The sequence below is a fragment of the Centruroides vittatus genome, unplaced genomic scaffold (assembly GCF_030686945.1).
Source record: "Centruroides vittatus isolate TY-2023 unplaced genomic scaffold, ASM3068694v2 contig_257, whole genome shotgun sequence".
Lineage (NCBI taxonomy): Eukaryota > Metazoa > Arthropoda > Arachnida > Scorpiones > Buthidae > Centruroides > Centruroides vittatus.
The window spans coordinates 101805-123656 of NW_027121630.1; the positions used below are offsets into that span (position 1 = coordinate 101805).

Genomic DNA, 21852 nt, shown 5'->3' on the forward strand with positions numbered 1-21852 from the left:
TCGCGGAAGATAACCACGTGTGAAGAATTCGAAAAGGAAATATACTCGATTCCCAATTTGTACATGAAAATAAAAGAAACTTCACAAGCCATCGATGAAATGTACTCGACAATTTTTTTCCTTTGGTCATCTGTCTTAGGAATTTTCTTAACTACAAGTCTCTGCAATTTCGTACCTTCAGTCAGCTTTGATAAAAGTATAGCAATTGCCTCCTTTTTCTTTCATTCTTTTTCATTTATTGTCTTTATTGATCTTTGTATTAGTTCTTCGAGAGTAACTGAATCAGCTGTGAAATTTTCTTCAATTGTATACAAACAGTCTTTATCTTGCAACGACGGACATACTCAAAAATACGCCTGCAGATTTTCATCTAAATGCTTGGAGGAATTGCCTTCGTTTTCTGCTTGCAATGCCTTTAAAATAAATCGAACCCTGATCTTGACCATTGTTAGTGCAGCTGTTACTTACACAGCTATCGCTAGTCAATATGCTTGAATCTTTTAGGTAGTAAGCTAACATTACCTAAACATTGAAGAGTTTGTTGGATAGTTATAACACTCAAACTAACACAGATTTTATGCTTAAAAATATTAATGTAATTGCATTCAATATAGTAATACATTTTCATTAATATTTACATTACAGTTAGTAATTATTGGGTAGAAGATCAGATATTGTTTTTACAAAAACTATTTTATTGAAATGCTTACTCTTCGTTAGAAGAGTGAGCATTTGAATTTCCGCATTGTTTGTTCCGGTTGACTACAATTTGAGTACGTAAGATCTCTCCTTTGGGTCCTCTCCTTTAAACATTTAACATCAGATCTTATTCTAATATTAATATAAAGAAAAAACTAGATATACATTAAAATGTATGAAGTCACTCCTCGGATTCTATCGATTCTTCAATGCAGACAAACCATACAGAAAGATAAAAAACTCGACGGTTGAAAATCGATTCCAAAGGCATTGTCCAAAATTTCCTATATAAGGAGCAAGTGGAAAATTTTATCTATTTTATCAAGTAATATAGCATCAACTATTTGTCACTCATGCAAAATATATTAGGAATTCATATTTAGTAATTGTATAATAATAGGCAGTGATGACAGAAACTTGTGATTTTATTATTTAAAAAAACCCGAATGGGTTCGGTAATTTTCGTGAGCAGATTGACAAGAATGTGTCAGACTCTCTCTCATCATACAACTGTTTTGACTATAATCGTAGTGTAATCTGTAGTGAGTTTATAAACGATCTTAACGCAGGAGATTAGAAAAAGTCATCCAACGTCAATAAATTTATTTGATAAGCTTATATTAAAATTATATCGAAAGTTCCGTTAACTGTGGTCCTACTTCTTTTTATCTTTACACGCCCTGGAGATCCGTACTTTAAATAACGTAATAACAGTTCCTTCTATATATTTCCGTGAAAAGTGTTTTTTCCTGCAAAATCTAGTATCTTACCTCGCTTCCAAGGCAGTAATGAAATTTGTTTATAAAAGGAAATTCACTTGACGGTTAATGTTACCTATGGTTCCAAAATGGAGGCTCGTCTCTGATTTCAGCGAACAAGAAACAGTGGGACGCACGTTCTAACCTAACCTATTCTAATAATTTTGTTGATAATAATTATGGTAATTTATTAGAATAGGTTAGATTAGGTTAGGTTAGAACGTGCGTCCCCGCTGTTTCCTTTCTTCTATTTGCTGGAATCAGAGACGAGCCGCCATTTTGGAACCATAGGTAACATTAACCCACTTGACTAAGAAATTCACTTGATATCAAACTCATTGCAAATTTCTGGAAGATCGTAAAAACGCTGCTGTCTACATCACATTGCTACACCAATGATAAGTAGGGCCTAATACAAATGTTTCGCATTGATAGCACGAAAGTTTTAGATTTCTTTATCGATTTTATTCAATGCATTGAAAATACACTTATATCGAAATAAGTTATTTATTACAATTACATTAGATAATGGAGTTGGACAGCAGATCTTACAGCAGCCAACAAGAAGTACGATGACCAATTTAATCAAGAAATTTGAGAGGACAGGCAGACCACGATCATCGAAGTAAGTGGAAATATGGAGGCAGCAAGAGCCAAAGTTGATGAAGATCCAAACATCAGTGTCCGAAAATTGGGCCAAAAGTTAAGAACAAGCCATGAGTCAGCCCGAGTGATTGTCAAAAAAGACCTTGGTCTTTTCCCATACGAGATTCAGACTGCTCAGCCACGGATTAATGAAATAATTGAAAGGAGATTGGCTTTTCGTTAATGGAATCGGACGGAGTCGAGAATGGCAAAATCAACATGAAAAATGGGTGGTTTTCTGACGAGGATCATTTTCGTCTCGAAAGATATGTCAACAGTATGTACTTCTGTATATTGCTGTGGGAGATCTGGCGTTATACCGGAATAACACCAGATTAAATATTGCAAAGAGTTTTGAAATCACACCGTGTCAAGGTATTCTTTGATGGGATCTGACTTGTCGCAAAGACAGGATTTCATTGATGGCTTATTCGGCACCAGCCAATGTTATGTGAGAAAACACGTAAACACGTAACGTAACACAAATTTACAACAAAGTTTTTCGAACTAAAGCGTGTGTGATTGCGTGTAATAGTGATTTAAAATTTGAGTATACATCCGAGTTTGAAGAAATCGTAACAGATGTTTGAAATGTTACTGAGATTATTACAAAAACTGGCTGGCAACAACAGTTAAAACACTTCAAGCCGTTGATCTCTACAGAGAGTTTCCTCCTATTGAGCCGCCTTTACACGAGCAAAGTCCATTTTACAATCAAATTATCATTCATCCCCGATATATCGAAGTATATATTTTATATAACGTTGACGATATCAGCTGTTTGATCGAGAAAAAGACAGAAGACACGTGACAGACAGATAGACAGACAGACAAAATAAGCTTTATTTTTCCTGACACCGCTACGCACAATCGGGGTAGAAAGACATGGACTACAGTGGTGTTACATTCTGAGCAATAGAACCGACAATGTGTATGATAATGAAATAAAAAAAGAAAAACAAGAGAAAAACAAAACGCGAAAATATACATTAACTAGAAAACATGTCAGTGAAATGAGTCAACGCCTTTGACAATTATAATGACAATATAACTGCATAAATTGCATGAGACGAGATAAACAGAATTCGCGTATAAACAGAGGACCAGATTACAAACACTGAACAGATCTTATGCATCAACTTACACACAATAAGTACTGTACATAGGAGCTTTTCAAGAGAGCTCAGATAAACAGATGAAATCGCCCGTAAACATAGGTTAGAATGAGGGCACAGTGCAGATTTGTGCAGCAACAAACACAAAAGAACATAGTAGACTAGCAAAAGGTCATGAAAAGTCTTTGGCGATACAATAAAGCTAAATCAGTAAAACAATAATTAGTGTATTAATGTTCTGATGAAATAAAGTTTAACCATTCTTTGAGAAAGAAAAAAGTACCTTTTGCTTGACACAAGGTGTTCTGGCTTACATGGCCAACTCAGGTTGTCTTCTTCTATGTAGAGCGTCTTAAGTTCGCGTCTTATATCTTTCAATATTGGGCACGATAACAGACAATGTTTAACCTTGTTACGCACCCCACAGATAGGGCAAAAGTCAGTGTCACTATGCCGAAACCTATACAGGTAGGCGTTAAATTTTCCGTGCTCTGTAATCAGTTGCGAACTGCAGTGTTCAGGGTGAAGCCACTTCCACTTGAGCCGTCTTTCGACGTATGGGAAGAATTTTCGAGTGATATGCGATTCCGGAGTTCGCTCCCATTCCTCCTGCCAACTGGCAACAGTCTGACGCCACAGGAGTTCTTTTAGTCTTGAAACCGGGAGTTGATTATATGTTGGAATGATGTCCGTGGGCATGGTTGTTGTACGTGCAAGCATGTCTGCACGTTCGTTGCCCGGAGTGCCACAGTGCCCTTTAATCCATTTGATGTAAAATTTGTTACTAGACTGGTTGGCAGAAAACAAAGTCTCTCTTACAATGGGATGAGTGGTATCCTTATTAGTTAGAACTTGGACAGTAGCATTGCTATCCGAATAAATAGAGATATCACAATTATTAAACTTTGTGTTACAGAATTCGATGGCTTTGTAAACAGCAAACATTTCGGCTTGAACCACTGAGCACTCTGGGTGTAAGAGGAAGGCGTCATGCTGAATTTCATTGATACAGACATAAACCACTAATGCACAAGCGGTACCTTGATTGGTCTTAGACCTGTCAGTATAGACTTCAATTGTATTCGAACAGTCCCAGGATCCAAGGCCTCTTTTGAGAGCAGGATTGGGCAAGTCCGCAAAAGAACTGTTTGTCTCATAGCAAGAAGCATCAAATGTGGTACAGTAAAACCCCGCTTAACTTTGTTTCGGTATTACGCGGTAGTATTGGAATTATCCGAGATCACACGCAGTGGGATCAAGGCGTAATATCAAATTTTAAAGCTTATTATCTGCGGCGGACATTCCGACAACTGTTTGATAAAACAGATGGAGCAGATAAACAATCCATTAGAAATTTTTCGAAAAACTACAATATCATAGATGCTGTAGACAACATCAATCTTTCCTGGAATGAGGTGACCGCGAAATGTTTGAAAGGAGTATGGAAGAATGTATGGCCTGAGCTCAGCAAGGATGTTGACACAAGAGAATCCATTGTTGATGTCGACGAAATTGTCAAGCTAGCTAATGAAACAGGGTTGGATAATATAAATGTGCAGGATATTGAAGAATTATTGCGAGTTACAACTGGCAAAAGTTTTTCCAACGACGATCTTTAAGAATTTGTAGAACAACAGTGCACGAAGATGACGAAATTAGCGTTTCTGAAGATGAGGAACAAAAGGAACTTTCAACGGATTTTCTAAAAAAAAGTTTAACCACTATAACGGAAATTATGGATCAGTTTATACAAAATGATTTCAATTTTGATAGAAGTTCAAAGGCAAGACGAAGTGTCATGGATGCGATGTCTCGCTATCGACAACTGCTTGCTGAACGAAACAGGAAAAGGCAAACGACGTTAGATGACTTCATCACAAAAAAACAAAAGATGTCAAGTGAGGAAGAACCTTCCTCATCGCAAACGTAACTTCTTTACTCGAACTTTTTTATTTATTTTCATGAATGTTTTATGAATAAATTTCGATATTAGCAATAAATAAGTCTATAATTAATGTAATAAAAAAGTATTTAACAATAAATCTTACAAAATAAAAAAAACTGATAAATTTTCTTATTCTCTGTTCTGTTTCATGTATCCCCCTTATTTACATGTTAAGATGATCCCGTTTAACGCTGTTTCGTTTAGCGCTCTGTCAACTAAGAACGCATCCCCCGCGTTAAGCGAGGTCCTACTATATCTGAAATGTTGATGCACTTACCACGGGAGAGAAGGAACCTCCCCGTGCAGTATTGGATTTGTTGAAGGATAGGTGGCTTTCTGGCAAGAATAGATAAGGCGACATTGGCGACTGTACAGTAACACGGTGTCAAGCGTAAGAGCGCAAGGCGCTGAGCTCATCTAAGTCGGCGGTGGTTGTGTGAATGAAAGGCCGCCTCGCCCCAGACAGCCGAAGCATAGCAGATAATAGGGACGAATACACAGTCATAAATTGCATTGACAGCCTTGTATCCCAGTCCGCAACTATTTCTGGCGACACGAAGAAGATTGTTGAAAATAAGGTTTGTCCGCTTAGTAATAGGCGCAATGTGCTGTTTCCATGTGAGCTTGTTATCGAAGATCACTCCAAGAAAAGCGATATGGCTCTCAATCTTAATTTAGGTGTGTGTTAAGTGAACACAGGGAACCCGTCGGTATAAACTCGTTGATCTAGAAACTGAAAAAACAATACCCTTCGTTTTGGTAGTGTTAAAGATTAGTTTGTTGTTAACTTCCCACTCATTTATTTTTATAAGAATGTCATTGGCGATAGTCTCAATCATGTACCTAAAGCTAGCCGGAAAAATGAGAAAAGCATCGTCGGCATAAGCAAAAACTCGACACTGATGCCCAAACTCCAAACGGAGAAAACAGTCAAAAAGATTTATCCAAAACAGGAGGCCACAGACAGAGCCCTGAGGGCACCCTTGTTGCAGATCTTTGGAAAGAGGTGTTGACCCACTGTGATAGTGGTCTGTCTCTCTTTGAGGTATTCTTTCACTGTGTAAAACAGATTGCCGAAACAGCCATTATCGCTGAGTCTGCGTAAAATCTGTGGCCACCATGCTGAATTAAAAGTATTTTTCAGATCTAACCTTATCCCAAACACAAGTATTCTCTGCAAGTTGTTTAATGTGGTTTTTTAAATCCATGAAAATATCGATAGTTCCTCTTTGCCGTCTAAACTCGTACTGGGCACAGTGAAAGAGCCTTCTTGACACGTGAAGAAAAACCCGGCAAACACGTAACCAGCTTGTTGCATAAGTAAAAACTCGCGACTATCTTCCATTAAGTAATTTTAATTCACTCGGCCAATGGTGAGTATTAGAATATTTTAACAGAACATATGCAGAAAAACAAAAGTATAGTTCAGCCTTATAATCTTATCGAACCACTTTATTAATTTTCATAATACAACAAATTTGTCTATGAGATAAAAAGAGCTTCTTAATCAAAATGAATTACGCATGATTACAATTTTACGATATTTACACAACATCAATAAATATTAATACATTCGACAAATTACAGGATATTAAGACATCGCTTTCGTATAGAATTGCGTACTTGCTACAAATTTAAATACACGGGATGTGGAAAAGTTACCTTACGTTGACAAAGCGCATCAAAGCTATGTAATATGTTCAATCTTTTCATAAGTATATAGTGTTTTAGTACGTAATGAATGTCGAGTCGTTCTTCCTACTCACGCTGAAGACACGACCACATGCGTGTGGTGTGATGACATAAGCCTCCTTAATAGAAATAACGTTACCAAAGTCAATGGTTTCAAATTAACAGTCAGGTGGACGAGTGCCAAGCACAAGTGAGTAGAATGTCTCGAAATGTTTATAACATGTAATGAAAACTAAACTGAAGTTTACATTTAATTTAAGAGCGTTCGAGCTTTACTATGAAAGTTCAATGTTAAATGTTTCCCGCTATTATTGATTAAGAATAAGCGTATAAGTCAAAGCTACGCTGATGATCGTAAGCACTAAGTTTGAATTAATAGTAAACATATTCCAAGCAGTAAATGTTGGCAAATCTTGTAAACATTCGACAGAGAATATAAATGCTTGTAATTTAAAATTCTCTTCTTCACTCGAAATTGATCTTCTGTACACATCTCTGCCTATTACTCTTGCTGCTTCTGTCACTCTAGTAGAAGACAGGCAAATATCAGTAAATAAAACAAATGGAAAAACAGAAAGAGTTAAGAATGATATGATATCTAATAAAGTATACGAAGCAAAATGTGTAAAAAAACTATTCGAATTGAAGATAATGTTTCCCGCTGTGACGGCTGTCCACAAAAGTAACAAAAAAGAATATAATTCTTGCACTTTGTGTGTCAAAGTCACTATTTTAACGTATTGTTTCGAGATACCTGGCAATTTCAATGATAAATCGTCGCCTGAAATAACGCACTTAGAAACACTGGCGAGTGCTGCTTGGATCTCACTGCATATAGAAGAAAAGAATACGAATAACAAGTTTTGTGGCACCATCAAAAATACAGCGAATATAATTTCACCGGTGTACAAAATCACATTTGAAACGCTTTCCGAAAGTTCTATACCGAATATTCTAGATATTTTCCATTGAATATAAACCTCTTTTGTACGTAAGCACAAATATGCAATAGAGTATAATAATGAATTTAAAATAATTAATGAAATTTTAACATAAGTTTTCGCTCTCATATTTGATTTTACATTCGAAATACGAGTTAAACTTTTAATTTGAAGAAGAAACGTTAGTTTATTTTGATGAAAGTTATAAAAAGAAAATAAAGTAATTGCACATGCTACAGAAAAATACAATGAAGTAAAAAATATTATTAATTGGGAGTTTTCGTGATAATGTATCATTGAAAATAATAAATAATAGATGTTATATATCAAACCCATTGTAAAAACAAAACTGCTGTGAATAGTGAATTTCTTCTGATTAAATTTCATTCCCCAAATAGACATAACTGTCATCAAAGGCATCCAGTTTTTTAACTTTTCAGGGTGTTCATCTTCGAGATAGGGACGTATCTGTAAATTTCTCACGCTTGACTTCGGCATTTTTGATTGAAGTTCTTGTTATTCCATCAAGTACCTGTGAACGAGAATACAAAATATTATTCATAAAAGAAACAAAAGGAAATACCCAACAACCTGTTGCGTAACTTTCCCGACTAAAAGTTTAAAAAATTTGCGTGTGAAGCCATGTGTTACGAGATTTTATTTAAATACAGTGGTGCCTCATATAACGTACTTAATCCGTTCCAGGTGCACGTCCGTTAAGTGAAACCTCCGTTATACGAAACGCATTTTCTCATAGAAATACATGTTAAAATGTCTAATTCGTTCCGCAGCATAAAATAACCGTACTGTATCATAAAAAATAAACATGGGGTGCGTTCTTTTATTCCTCCGCGTAACTCTGCGCGAACGACATCTGTTTAAAAATTCCTGCGGAACGCGTTCCTAAATTCCGGAGGCAGTGCGCGCCGTCGAACGGCAAAAACGGCCGCTCGTAGCAGTAGTTTACGGTGGAAAGCAACATGGCGTCTTCCATGGCTCAGATAGTTTCGTTTCCGGGTCCGTTATGTGGTTTTATGAATGAAAATTTAGAAATTGTGAAAGCGCGAGTTAGCACACGCGGTGATGTAAGTGTCTTTACGAATTTTTTTCGAGGCTATTTTGAATGCTCTTTCAACAAATAATCCATTTTATGGTTAAATTTTACAATTGGGACCCTTCTTTTGCCTTTAAAAGCTCATATTTTAGAATTATATATTCCTCCATCGCGATACTATCGATAGCGCGGGCGCCGCCATCTTTCTTTCTTTCACCGTCGTTCCTAAATGCTTACAAACAGCAGCGCACTCCCGTAGTAGCGGAGACGCTGAGCGACCGCTATTAAAGAACGCGCCCATGGAGCAGTCACCAATTTTGCCGAAAAGTCCGTTGTTCGCAGCGTCCGTTATTCGAAGCGTACGTTATACGAGGCACCACTGTAATAACTTTTATATTATTAATAAGTAGCAGATGATCCGGCGTTGCTCGTGCAAAAAAAAAACAACAATAGCAAATATTAAGATGATCAGATTATTCTGTTCTTCTAACAATTCTACTATATTATATTATAGTATTTGATTTACAAAGCTTATCATACGTGAGAGTTCATCACATTGAATGCCCAATATAATACATTTAAAATATTTTTTAAATTGTATACAGTAGGGGAATAAAGACTTTTTGAAACGTGTTAGATTAATCATTCGGTGTGATAAACCTTCTCCCTCTTCCCTGCAAGATGAATTTCCAAACATTTTACAAGCTGTGTACCAAGTTTCAACTTACAACTTCTAACCGTTTATGCTCTCCACCTATTATTATTATTGTTGTTGTTTTAATTTAAAAATATTCCACTCACCTCTCAAAAATGTTTTTCAGCATTGACTTTGTATAAGTCTCTTAATATACAGACGATAGTGATGATGTGTAATTCACCTTTTTATTAATGTAAAAGATATTTCCTCACTTCTACTAAAACACTCTTCTGCTAATATACTGCTCGTTGGTCTAATTCATTAACGACATTCGCTATTCGTGTAAACCTCTATTGCATGCAAAACCGATCTGCATAGCGAGAGTCAACAAAGAGAAAGCTTTCTAAATTAAAACTGCATCGATTTCCCTTTAGAATTTTAATTTTCTTTTATGGATAAATTACATTCGAGAATAATAAACAATAATTATGTTTGCAATAATTCTTTCTGACATGTACAGTCCTCTAGAGATTCTATCCAAACCCCTCATTCTCCATTTTGTTATAATACACTGCGTATGTTATAAACATTATCCATCTCGTAATTTTTTACCCGTCTGCAGGTAATAACAATTTATATCATTTCATAAGGATAACACTTATTAACAAAGCCTATAACACTAAGTGTGTTTGTGCCATAAGTTACTGATAAACTGCCAAAAACTTTAAGTTATTAAAAAAAACATACAAAAACCAGTAATGGATCGATTAATTAGAAAATATTATTGCTTACTTAAGTTTATTGTTAACATTATTATTTGCTGTAGGTAAAGAGCTTTTGCCTGTGTTTGTGTTTATTATTTTATAAAAAACGGGTTATGAGACCAGGGAAAGCTGTTCGTGCTCTGATGCTACGATATTGATAAATTGATTAGACGATATTATAATGAATAGTAACAGAATGTTAATTAGCTAACAACAGTTTTTTCTCTTCTAACTTCAGGTATATCTGACTAACGATAAAGTATACAATTTCTAGTATTATAGTAGAAACAAATTCGGCTCACTAATGTAGAGTTTTCGTGCTCTCCTTCACGTGTGTAACACCTAGGATTTCTCTGATAGGTTAGGTTAAAATAGATTAGGGTTTCTTAGCTGTAGTCGTCTGGTTAGTTTTGACCTAGGTTATAGTTGGTTAGTTTAAAAAGTGAGTAAGTTAACGTTTAAAAATAAATAAATTTTGGGGTCTTGCTTGTTTGTCTCTGTCAGTCCGTTCGTCTCGTCTAGTTTGTCATTGTCTTTGTTGGTTTTTCGAGCTGTCTGTCTAGCTGTTAAGTAGTATTAAGATTAGCGATCGTTCAGTTATATTAGTATTAAGTAGATATAAGTTTTCCTACTAACAGCCACTTCGCACTAACTTCTACACTTAGTTATTCGTGGCGGCACTCAATCGTTGGTGTTCGCTACACTCAGGTTTTTTCTAGACCCTTCGGAGGACTACGCCCTTGCAGCCTAAAAACTGCACGCCAACATCAAACGTAGAGGGTACAGTAGCCATACGTACGCCGTTCAGAGGTATCCTACCTTCCTCTACAGTCTATCTCCTTTCTCTCCTTCTTTCCCTCCTTCTAAACCTTAACGTGACCGTATATATTAAACAAATTGATTCAAAAATGCGCAAATACATATACGTACTCACCAACAGTTTAGTTTACTTTTTTTTGATTTCAGGAATCTCGAAACTTGAAGATTTGCAAAAGTTTTTCAGGATGAAATTTCATTCGAGTGTAATTCTTTCCCGTGTTACACACAAAAAACCCAGAGAAGTAAAAGTGTATACAAATGAGCTTGTAAAGTTTATAAGATTTTATTAAATCTTTTATAAAATATAAAATTATATAAAGTATATAATTAATAATAATGGTGGATGAAGGATCGTTTACTCTCCTGCAAGAAAACATCGTGAAACATACATATTTCTATGATTTTTAAATTAAAATTCTTGTTATTTATTTAATGACTTCTTTCGTAATTTGCTGCTTTGTCCTTATGTTTATATTTCGTAGATTTAAATGATTTATAAATTTTCTTCTTCGCAGATTTCTATGAAGAACCTAACGGCAAAGAACACGACTTCTATTTTATGAAAATCTTTTCAGATAAAATTGCCGCATTAATTTCTCGTTCTAGTTGTACTTTAGTAAATGTTGCCGGAAAAGTTAAGCAACTCGTTCCTGGAATTGTTAATTATTTTCTTTCTCTGATCACCCATTCAAATTGGTCATTTTTCTAAATGGTTAGTCGCTCGTTGATAAGCGAACGAGATTTCAAATCTAATTGCAGGAGATCAATTCGATTCCCACGGAGGATTCATCATTCATTCATTTCTTTCATTGATAATCATCCATGTGCCCAAGTAAAAGCGTGAAAACTCCAAATAACTGAATTAATATTATTAGTTCTGTATAACAATAAGACATCGACTCGTTTCATTCTAGACACGTGAAGAAAAACTCGACAAACACGTAACCAGCTGTAAGTGAAATATAAACTCGCGCTACCTTCTATTTATTTAAGTAGATTTAATTCACTGGGCAAATGGTGAGTATTAGGTTATTTCAACCAAATATATAAAGAAAAACAAAAGTATAGTTCAGCCTTATAATCCTATCGAACCACTTTATTAATTTTCATAATACAACAAATTATTCTGAGATAAAAAGAGCTTCTTAACCGAAATGAATTACGCATGATTACTATTTTACGATATTTACAAGGCATTAATAAATATTAATACATTCGACAAATTACAGGATATTAAGTACTTGCTACAAATTTAAAAACACGGGATGTGGCAAAGTTACCTTACGTTGACAAAGCGCATCAAAGCTATGTAATATGTTCAATCTTTTCATAAGTATATAGTGTTTTAGTACGTAATGAATGTCGAGTCGTTCTTCCTACTCACGCTGAAGACACGACCACATGCGTGTGGTGTGATGACATAAGCCTCCTTAATAGAAATAACGTTACCAAAGTCAATGGTTTCAAATTAACAGTCAGGTGGACGAGTGCCAAGCACAAGTGAGTAGAATGTCTCGAAATGTTTATAACATGTAATGAAAACTAAACTGAAGTTTACATTTAATTTAAGAGCGTTCGAGCTTTACTATGAAAGTTCAATGTTAAATGTTTCCCGCTATTATTGATTAAGAATAAGCGTATAAGTCAAAGCTACGCTGATGATCGTAAGCACTAAGTTTGAATTAATAGTAAACATATTCCAAGCAGTAAATGTTGGCAAATCTTGTAAACATTCGACAGAGAATATAAATGCTTGTAATTTAAAATTCTCTTCTTCACTCGAAATTGATCTTCTGTACACATCTCTGCCTATTACTCTTGCTGCTTCTGTCACTCTAGTAGAAGACAGGCAAATATCAGTAAATAAAACAAATGGAAAAACAGAAAGAGTTAAGAATGATATGATATCTAATAAAGTATACGAAGCAAAATGTGTAAAAAAACTATTCGAATTGAAGATAATGTTTCCCGCTGTGACGGCTGTCCACAAAAGTAACAAAAAAGAATATAATTCTTGCACTTTGTGTGTCAAAGTCACTATTTTAACGTATTGTTTCGAGATACCTGGCAATTTCAATGATAAATCGTCGCCTGAAATAACGCACTTAGAAACACTGGCGAGTGCTGCTTGGATCTCACTGCATATAGAAGAAAAGAATACGAATAACAAGTTTTGTGGCACCATCAAAAATACAGCGAATATAATTTCACCGGTGTACAAAATCACATTTGAAACGCTTTCCGAAAGTTCTATACCGAATATTCTAGATATTTTCCATTGAATATAAACCTCTTTTGTACGTAAGCACAAATATGCAATAGAGTATAATAATGAATTTAAAATAATTAATGAAATTTTAACATAAGTTTTCGCTCTCATATTTGATTTTACATTCGAAATACGAGTTAAACTTTTAATTTGAAGAAGAAACGTTAGTTTATTTTGATGAAAGTTATAAAAAGAAAATAAAGTAATTGCACATGCTACAGAAAAATACAATGAAGTAAAAAATATTATTAATTGGGAGTTTTCGTGATAATGTATCATTGAAAATAATAAATAATAGATGTTATATATCAAACCCATTGTAAAAACAAAACTGCTGTGAATAGTGAATTTCTTCTGATTAAATTTCATTCCCCAAATAGACATAACTGTCATCAAAGGCATCCAGTTTTTTAACTTTTCAGGGTGTTCATCTTCGAGATAGGGACGTATCTGTAAATTTCTCACGCTTGACTTCGGCATTTTTGATTGAAGTTCTTGTTATTCCATCAAGTACCTGTGAACGAGAATACAAAATATTATTCATAAAAGAAACAAAAGGAAATACCCAAGAAATGTGTTAATTTTGAAGAAAAAGCTTCAAAGTACAATTTCCTTTTTCTCGCCTTAGTGCGAAACTTGACACTGATGAGTCATTGTTTACACAGCTGGATGACCTTGAGAACAGCTGGTGTCGTGTTTCGCGGGACATTCTCATGAAACTCTCGGGAGGAGAAGGGTAAAAAGTAGGGTGAATACTAGATGGCGGTATATTTCTAAATATTTTTTTAAAATTACGATTTTAATTGAAATTTTCGACCCCCCGACTTAATTAAACGTATATATAATAAAATCTATTAATTAAAAAAATTAAAAACTATTGGATGTTGTTTTTGACAACAGAAAATAGCTTTAAATAACTTTACCGAAGTAAAATCGGCGCTCTAGAACTTTAGAAGGATGAATGAAGTTTTATAAAAAAATCCCATAAAAAACAATTGAGCGTTAATCGTGCGTCATTAAAGGTTAATTAAAATCGCAATAAAATTTTTTCGCGCGGGTAAAAATTTTTCAAAAAATTTGGAGACTTAGAAAACATTCCAAAGATGCAAAAAAAAAAAAAAATTTTTCCGGGCCAAAAGTACCGTTTTGTTTGTAACGCTATGAAACTTGCCCGAGTTAACTCGGGTCCGGACGGCAAGTGGTTAAAGTTCTTGTTATTCCATCAAGCACCTGTGAACGAGAATACAAAATATTATTCAAAAAAAACAAAAGGAAATACCCAACAACCTGTTGCGTAACTTTTCCGACTAAAAGTTTAAAAAATTTGCGTGTGAAGCCATCTGTTACGAGATTTTATTTAAAAAATAACTTTTATATTATTAATAACTAGCGGATGATCTGGCGATGCTCGGGCAAAAAAAAAACAGTAAATATTAAGATTATCAGATTATTCTGTACTTCTAACAATTTTACTATTGTATAGTATAGTATTTGATTTACAAAAGTCATCTTTCGTAAGAGTTCATGAAACCAAATGCCCAATCTAACACATTTAAAAATTTTTATGAATTGTATACAGTAGAGCAGTGGTTCTCAAAGGAGGTTCCGCGTAACCCTTGGGTTTCACGAAGCAAGGTCAGGGGTTCCGTAAAGCTATATTGAAAAGCAACATTTTATCATAACATAAGAAATCGGTACATATCATATCTTATGACGTCAATGAATTTCCACTGACAGCAAACGTTGCCAGACTAGACTAGTTGGCAACATTGATGGCGGCTGGCTTTGTCAGTTAGTTATGCATCAACTCTCGTGCAGGAAAGTTGTGCTGCTCTACTGTTACCACAAGCATTTCTTCTACTCAGCAAATTATTTTTACTATTTTTAAAGCCCTACAATGAATCGATGGTTAAAAAGGATTAGTAAAGCAGCAACATCCAAAGAAGATACAGAAATACGTGAACTTGCAAAAGAACAATCTGCGACTACTAGTTCAAAAAACACGGAATATGTTCCCTCTTGTTCTGAACAGCAGCCAGGCAAATAGAAACGCAAGTATGATCTTCAGTATTTATCATATGGCTTTACTAGTACTGATGATGAAGAAGCCCCAGACGTCATTTGTATACTTTGTCACACAAGATTAGCGAACAGTTCGTTGGCACCAGCAAAGTTGCAAACACACATGGAGACCAGGCGTAGTGTCTATAAAAATAAGGATAAATCCTTTTTCGAAAGAAAACTTGAAAGTTTCAATAAAACAACAAATTTCATGGTGAAGAAATGCAGAACAGACAATGAAAATGCAACTGAAGCGTCATATGAAGCATCTTACCATATTTCTCTTCGTGGAGAAGCGCACACTGTTGGTGAATTATTGATAAAACTGTATTGAAAGACGTAGTTTCATGTGTATTTGATGAAAAAATTGCTCAAAAGGTTGAAACTATATCTCTATCTAATGATACGGTGTTGAGGCGTATTGCTGATATTTCTGATGACATTGAAACAGAACTTATTTCACGATTGCATGCGTGTGATGTTTGCGCGTTGCAAATGGATGAGTCTGTAGATGTGGCTGCACTGGCAATTTTACTTGTGACTTGTGTTTGTTAGATATGACTTCAATAAAACAATTGAAAACAATTTACTATTCTGTAAAAGTTTATAGCTTCATACCACGGAAAAAGATATATTTGATTGTGTTGATAATTATATAACAAATCATGGTTTTGGGATAAATACATTTTAGTGAGCACTGATAGAGTGAAGGCTATGATGGGAAAATTATTGGCGTTGTAACTAGAATAAAAAAATGTTGCAAAAAACTGCAGCAGTAATCACTGCATTCTTCACAGATACGCATTAGTGACAAAAAGAATTTCTGCTTCATTAAAGTTAGTTTTGGACGAAGCCGTGCAAATTATCAATTTTATTAAGACTCGGCCATTACATTCAAGAGTATTTAAAGCTTTATGCGAAGATGTGGTTAGCCATCAAACGACTCTTCTTTTACATGCAGAAGTAAGGTGGCTTTCGAGAGGAAATGTGCTGGTGAGAATGGTTGAATTGATAAAAGAATTGCAGTTTTACTTTCTTGAACGTAAATTTAATTTGTCTGATAGATTTTTTTTTTAACTCTTTCCGCCCTGTGGGCACTAAGAGGGCCTCTTTTAGTAGGCCCATTATGGGTTCGGCCAGGCCCACAATGGGGCGACCGGGTGATGAAGGGACGGGGCCCGACATATCCGAACGGACCACCCCCCGAAAAATTCCTGGGGATTTTTCGACCCATTCGGATTCGATCCCGGGTCCTCCAGAGCGGTAGGCTGCCACCTTGACCGCTCGGCCATCCGGCCGCTGTCTGATAGATTAAGAAACAACGTATGGCGTGCAAAACTTACATATTTAGCAGATGTTTTTTCAAAGTTGAATGAAACATGCCTATCTCTACAAAAAAAAAAAAAATATTTTTCGAACTCAAGACAATATGATATCTGGTTAATGTTACCTTCGGTGCCAAGATGGCGGCTCGTCTCTGATTCCAGCAAGGAAACAGTGGGACACACGTTCTAACCTAACCTAACCTATTCTCATAAATTACCATAATTATTAGCAACCAAATTATTAGAATAGATTAGGTTAGGTTACAATATGCATCTCACTGTTTCCTTGCTGGAATCAGTGATGAGCCGCCATCTTGGCACCTAAGGTAACATTAACCTGATATCTTTATCTCGTAAATTACAGTACTGGATTTCAGAAGTACAGCGTGGTAATTTTGACTGTTTTTTACTTCTTACTAAATTTCTACAAGATTCTGAAATGGAATAGAACTCAGAGACACTCGATGAAATTAAAGATCTTCTCAACAGCTTATCCACATCTCTTACCGAGTATTTTCCTGACTTGGAGTACAATGAATATTATTGGGTACAAAATCCATTCGCAATAACAAAAATCCAACCGGATTTCTGTCAGTGGATTATGAGAAATTAATAGAAATTACATCCGATACTCAGTTATAGGCTAAATTTGAAGAAGTGCCGTTAGATGTATTCTGGGGAATCTACTGGAAGAATATCCTGAAATATCCAAACAGGCCATAAAGACACTTTTGCCCTTTACGACAACATATTGGTGTGAATCGGGATTTTCAAGATATGCTAGCACGAAAACTAAGTATCGAAGCAAATTTGATGCCGCCCCAGATATGAGAATCCGGTGATCAAGTATAAAACCAAATTTCCAGAGGAGACTTATGTCAAAAAAACGGATGCATTCATCTCACTAAAATTTGATATTCCAATTTTCAGTAAGTGTGTTTCAAATAAAATATTTCTTTTATTATAATAAGTATTAAATTAAAAAAGAGTAACATCATATTACAAATAGTGTAAAAGGGTTTCATTGCAAAAAACTTTGAGAACCACTGTAGTAGAGGAATGAAGACTTTTTGAGACGTATTAGATTGATCATTTGGTGCCAAAAATTCTTTCGTATGATGACCTTCCTAGTTATATACCCGATCTTACCCCTTTTTATCGGGTAATTAGGGCCTTTCCTTCGAGCCTAATTAAAAAATATTTAGATGAGTTGAAAAATATGTTCGATTCCCCCCAAAACGCAAAAATATCGCATCTAAAATAGTAGAGTAGAAGCCCAGTTCTTCAGGGTAATCCTTAAACCTTTTCTCTCTCCCCCGCAATATGAATTTTGAAAAATTTTATTTCACTGTGCATTCTCATGACGTACCCAAGCTGTGTAACAAATTTCAAGTTACAGCTTTTAACCGTTTATGCTTTCCACTTATTATTATTGTTTTAATTTAAAAATATTCCACTTACCTCTAAAAATGCTTTTCAGCATCGACTTTGTATAATTCTCTTAATATACAGACGTTAGTGATGATGTGTAATTCACCTTTATATTAATGTAAAGGACATTCGCTATTCGTGTAAACTTCTATTGCATGGAAAACAGATCTGCATAGTGAGAGTCAACAAAGAGAAAACTGTCTAAATTGAAACTGCATCGATTTCCCTTTAGAATTTTAATTTTTTCTTATGGATAAATTACATTCGAGAATAATAAACAATAATTATATTTGCGTGTCATTAGAAAGATGTTAAAATTGCGTGACTTAAACTTACTATCGATGGACGAAGAGTAAATTAGATCACAATTAATTAAAAATCCATATTTACAAAGCGACTTTTATATAACACAGGAAAAGTGTTGCGATCAGTCACAAAAGGCCGATACAAGCCAAGACAAGACGTTTCTTCAAAAAAAGCTTTTAAACCCCTTACGTAAGTGTAAAAGTTTGTCTGTACGAGATCAATTGACAAAAACCAGATAGGAAGGTGATTTGAATAGAATCTCCTGTGGGCTCAACATTTCATTAAGAAGTGGTTACCTAATAGTTAGACCATCCGTTAATTTCATTTTATAATCATTTATTTTAATAATTTCTAATTTTCAAATAATTTCCTTTTAATAATAATAATTTATTTTCAGGATTTTAATATCATCAAGAGATAACTCGCGACCTTCTCCATAACAATGTATGTCCACTGCTGAATTAGTGTATATTTAATACCGCATAAATTTTCTCGTGTTCTCACTTTCATAGCTCTTTCACCTTACCTATGGCCTTCCAGCTTCTACAGGTAATAGCAATTTATATAATTTTGTAGGGAAAACATTTATTAAATCATTTTTATTTTATTTCATTTCGATTTGTAATTAATAATCAGTTATGTCAGTAAAAATCCTTTTTTAAAAGACATTATTTGTATTGTTAGGTGTAATGTAATTTATATCTATTATTCCTTTTGTGAGAAATAAAGACTGAAGAGGAATCATTTTGACTTAAAATGCATTTCCTCCATTAACAAAGCCTATAACACTAAGTGTTTTTGTGCGATAAGTTACTGATAAAACGCCAAAAACTTTAAGTTATTAAAAAAACATACAGAAACCAGTAACGAATCGATTAATTAGAAAATGTTATTGATTACTTAAGTTTATTGTCAACATTATTTGCTGTAGGTAAAGAGCTTTTGCCTGTGTTTATGTCTATTATTTTATAAAAGGCGGGTTATGAGACCAGGGAAAGCTGTTCGTGCTCTGTTGCTACGATATTGATCGATTAATTAGTCGATATTATAATGAATAGTAACAGAATATTAATTGGCTAACAACAGTTTTTTCTCTTCTAACTTCAGGTATATCTGACTAACGATAAAGTATACAATTTCTAGTATTAAAGTAGAAACAAATTCGGCTCACTAATGTAGAGTTTTCGTGCTGTCCTTTACGTCTGTAACACCTAAGGTTTCTCTGATTGGTTAGGTTAAAATAGATTAGAGTTTCTTACCTTTAGACTTTATCTTTAGCTGTTCTTAGGTTTGTCCTAGGTTATGGCAGGTTAGTTTAAATAATACGTTAACGTTAAAACTGTTTGGTCTGATTAATTAACGACACGTAAACTTCTATTACATGAAAAGCCAATCCAGAAAGCTAGAGTTAAAAAATAGAGAGCTCTCCAAATTAAAACTGCATTGATTTCCTTTTAGAATTTTTATTTTCTTTAATTGATTAATTAAATTCGAGACTAATAAACAATAATTATGTTTGCGTGTCATTAGAGAGGTTTAAAATTTCGTGACTTAAAATTACTTTCAATGGATTATAAGTTAGATTACATTTAATTAGGAAAAATCCATATTTATGAAGGAAGTGAAATTTCAATTGTTCCAGCTTTTATATAACACAGAGAAAGTATGATAACCTGTCAAAAATTGTTCCCCAAAGATTTTACATTTTCAGACACCTAGGATCTTAAAATGTCAAAAAAATGTTCAAAAAGTTAAGTGTTTTTTACGTATTTACGGGTGTTAGTGTGTGTAAGGGGCACAACTTTTTTCGTACAATTTGAAGCTTAATAACACCTGTGTCTTTTAGTGAAATTGCCTAAAATTTTTGTAATAGGGCAAATTTTTTGTAGTGTTTTTTGAATTTTTCAGAAAAATTGGCTTATTGGTTCGAAAGAAATGGCCCCACTCCCTAAATATTTCTCGAACCAATCTGAAAACCTAACCTACAAGTTGTTTATTGCCTTCTCTTGAATAAAAATGTTACTGTTTAGTTAAGTTTATTATTATTATTATTTGTTATTGTAGGTAAAGAGCTTTTCCGTGTGTTCATGTTTATTATTTCATGGAAGGTTGGTTACAGAGTTCAGGAAAAGCTATTTACAGTCTGTAGTTATGATATTGATTGATTGATACGATAGTCTATATTATAATGCTTCGTATCAGAATATTAATTAGCTAACGACAGATTTTTTCTTATTACAGGCACATCTTACCTACAATAAGGTATATAATTTACAATATGAAAAATAGTAACGAATTCGCTCCAAACTGGAGTTTTCGAGGTTTCCTTCACGTCTCTAACACATAAATAGGAGCCAGGTTTCCATAGAAAGTCTACCTAGATGAAATTTCCCTTGGTAGATAAGACATAGAACATGTTCATTGGATACCAGTAGTACTGATTCGATACATTTTGGAGTATATTTTATTTTTATCATAGAAAATTGGCGTATATTTTTAAATTTTTTTTCAAATTTATTTAATTTTTCTATCATATTAGAACGTTACAAGAACGTTACAAATATCATAAAGTATATTGACTAATAAACTACATGAATTATCAGCAATATATTTCTGATTTAGTTTTTATATTTTAAAACATAACACCAAGAAAAACGATTTGTGAAATCACAAATGAAGTGTTTGTTCAGTATTTAATAAAGGAAAACTAAATCCCAATGGAGATAATCTTTTAGCTCAGGTAGAGTGATCTTATTTAATTGCTGGTATTTTAAAATTATTCTTGTATCTAATTAACATTATACTGGAAGAGTTTGAAATTTTTCACTATTTTATTCCAATCATAATATTTTGAGAAATTATTCATGAATTCTTTGTCTAATACCTTATCTTCTGAAATTAAATACAGTAGAGAGTCGTTAATCGGAATCGCCGGTAATCGGAACGATTTTCAGTCGGATTGTGTCATGCTGAATCGAACTTTTTTGATACTAGATTTATTTCTGAAGTATAACTTTCATGTTTTTATATTCTTCAATATATTTATTTTGTTTGTACAAATGCAGAAATAATTTTTAACCATACGATAGCCTCGATTATTATTATAAAAATTTTCGTTAGGCTTAAAATCGACGAAAATTCAACGCGAAGCGACACGCAACGGAGAAAAATTCAACACGAAGCGACACGCAACAAAGAAAAATTTGAACATCGGACAGGTTAATATATTTTTTCGTACATAATTGGTAATCAGAACAAATCACTAATCCGAACAACCCCAGTCCCCAATTGATTCCGATTTTCGACTCTCTACTGTACCATTATCATGCCTAATATGTTTTTAAGGAATGAAGTAGAAAATATATAATTTGTCTATAATAGCCTCTAAATG

General features: G+C 34.2%; 1 protein-coding gene across 1 annotated transcript; it reads right to left on the reverse strand.

Annotated features, from left to right (window-relative positions):
• Nucleotides 1-706: 706 nt before the first annotated feature.
• Nucleotides 707-4162, reverse strand: LOC136971499 (uncharacterized). The gene is made up of 2 exons (XM_067265958.1): nt 3501-4162; nt 707-803 (listed from the first exon to the last, which is right to left on the reverse strand). Exons 1-2 carry the CDS (start codon nt 4160-4162, stop codon nt 707-709), a joined length of 759 nt encoding a protein of 252 aa, XP_067122059.1.
• Between the last annotated feature and the right edge of the window lie 17690 nt (nt 4163-21852).

Bases quoted from the DNA above. Each gene is read 5' to 3' on its own strand.
- LOC136971499 (XM_067265958.1), bottom strand. From the start codon at position 4,162: ATGTTTGCTGTTTACAAAGCCATCGAATTCTGTAACACAAAGTTTAAT. The intron at 804-3,500 runs GTACTTTTTTCT...AAATGTTTAAAG, and splicing joins CACCTTGTGTCAAGCAAAAG to GAGAGGACCCAAAGGAGAGA.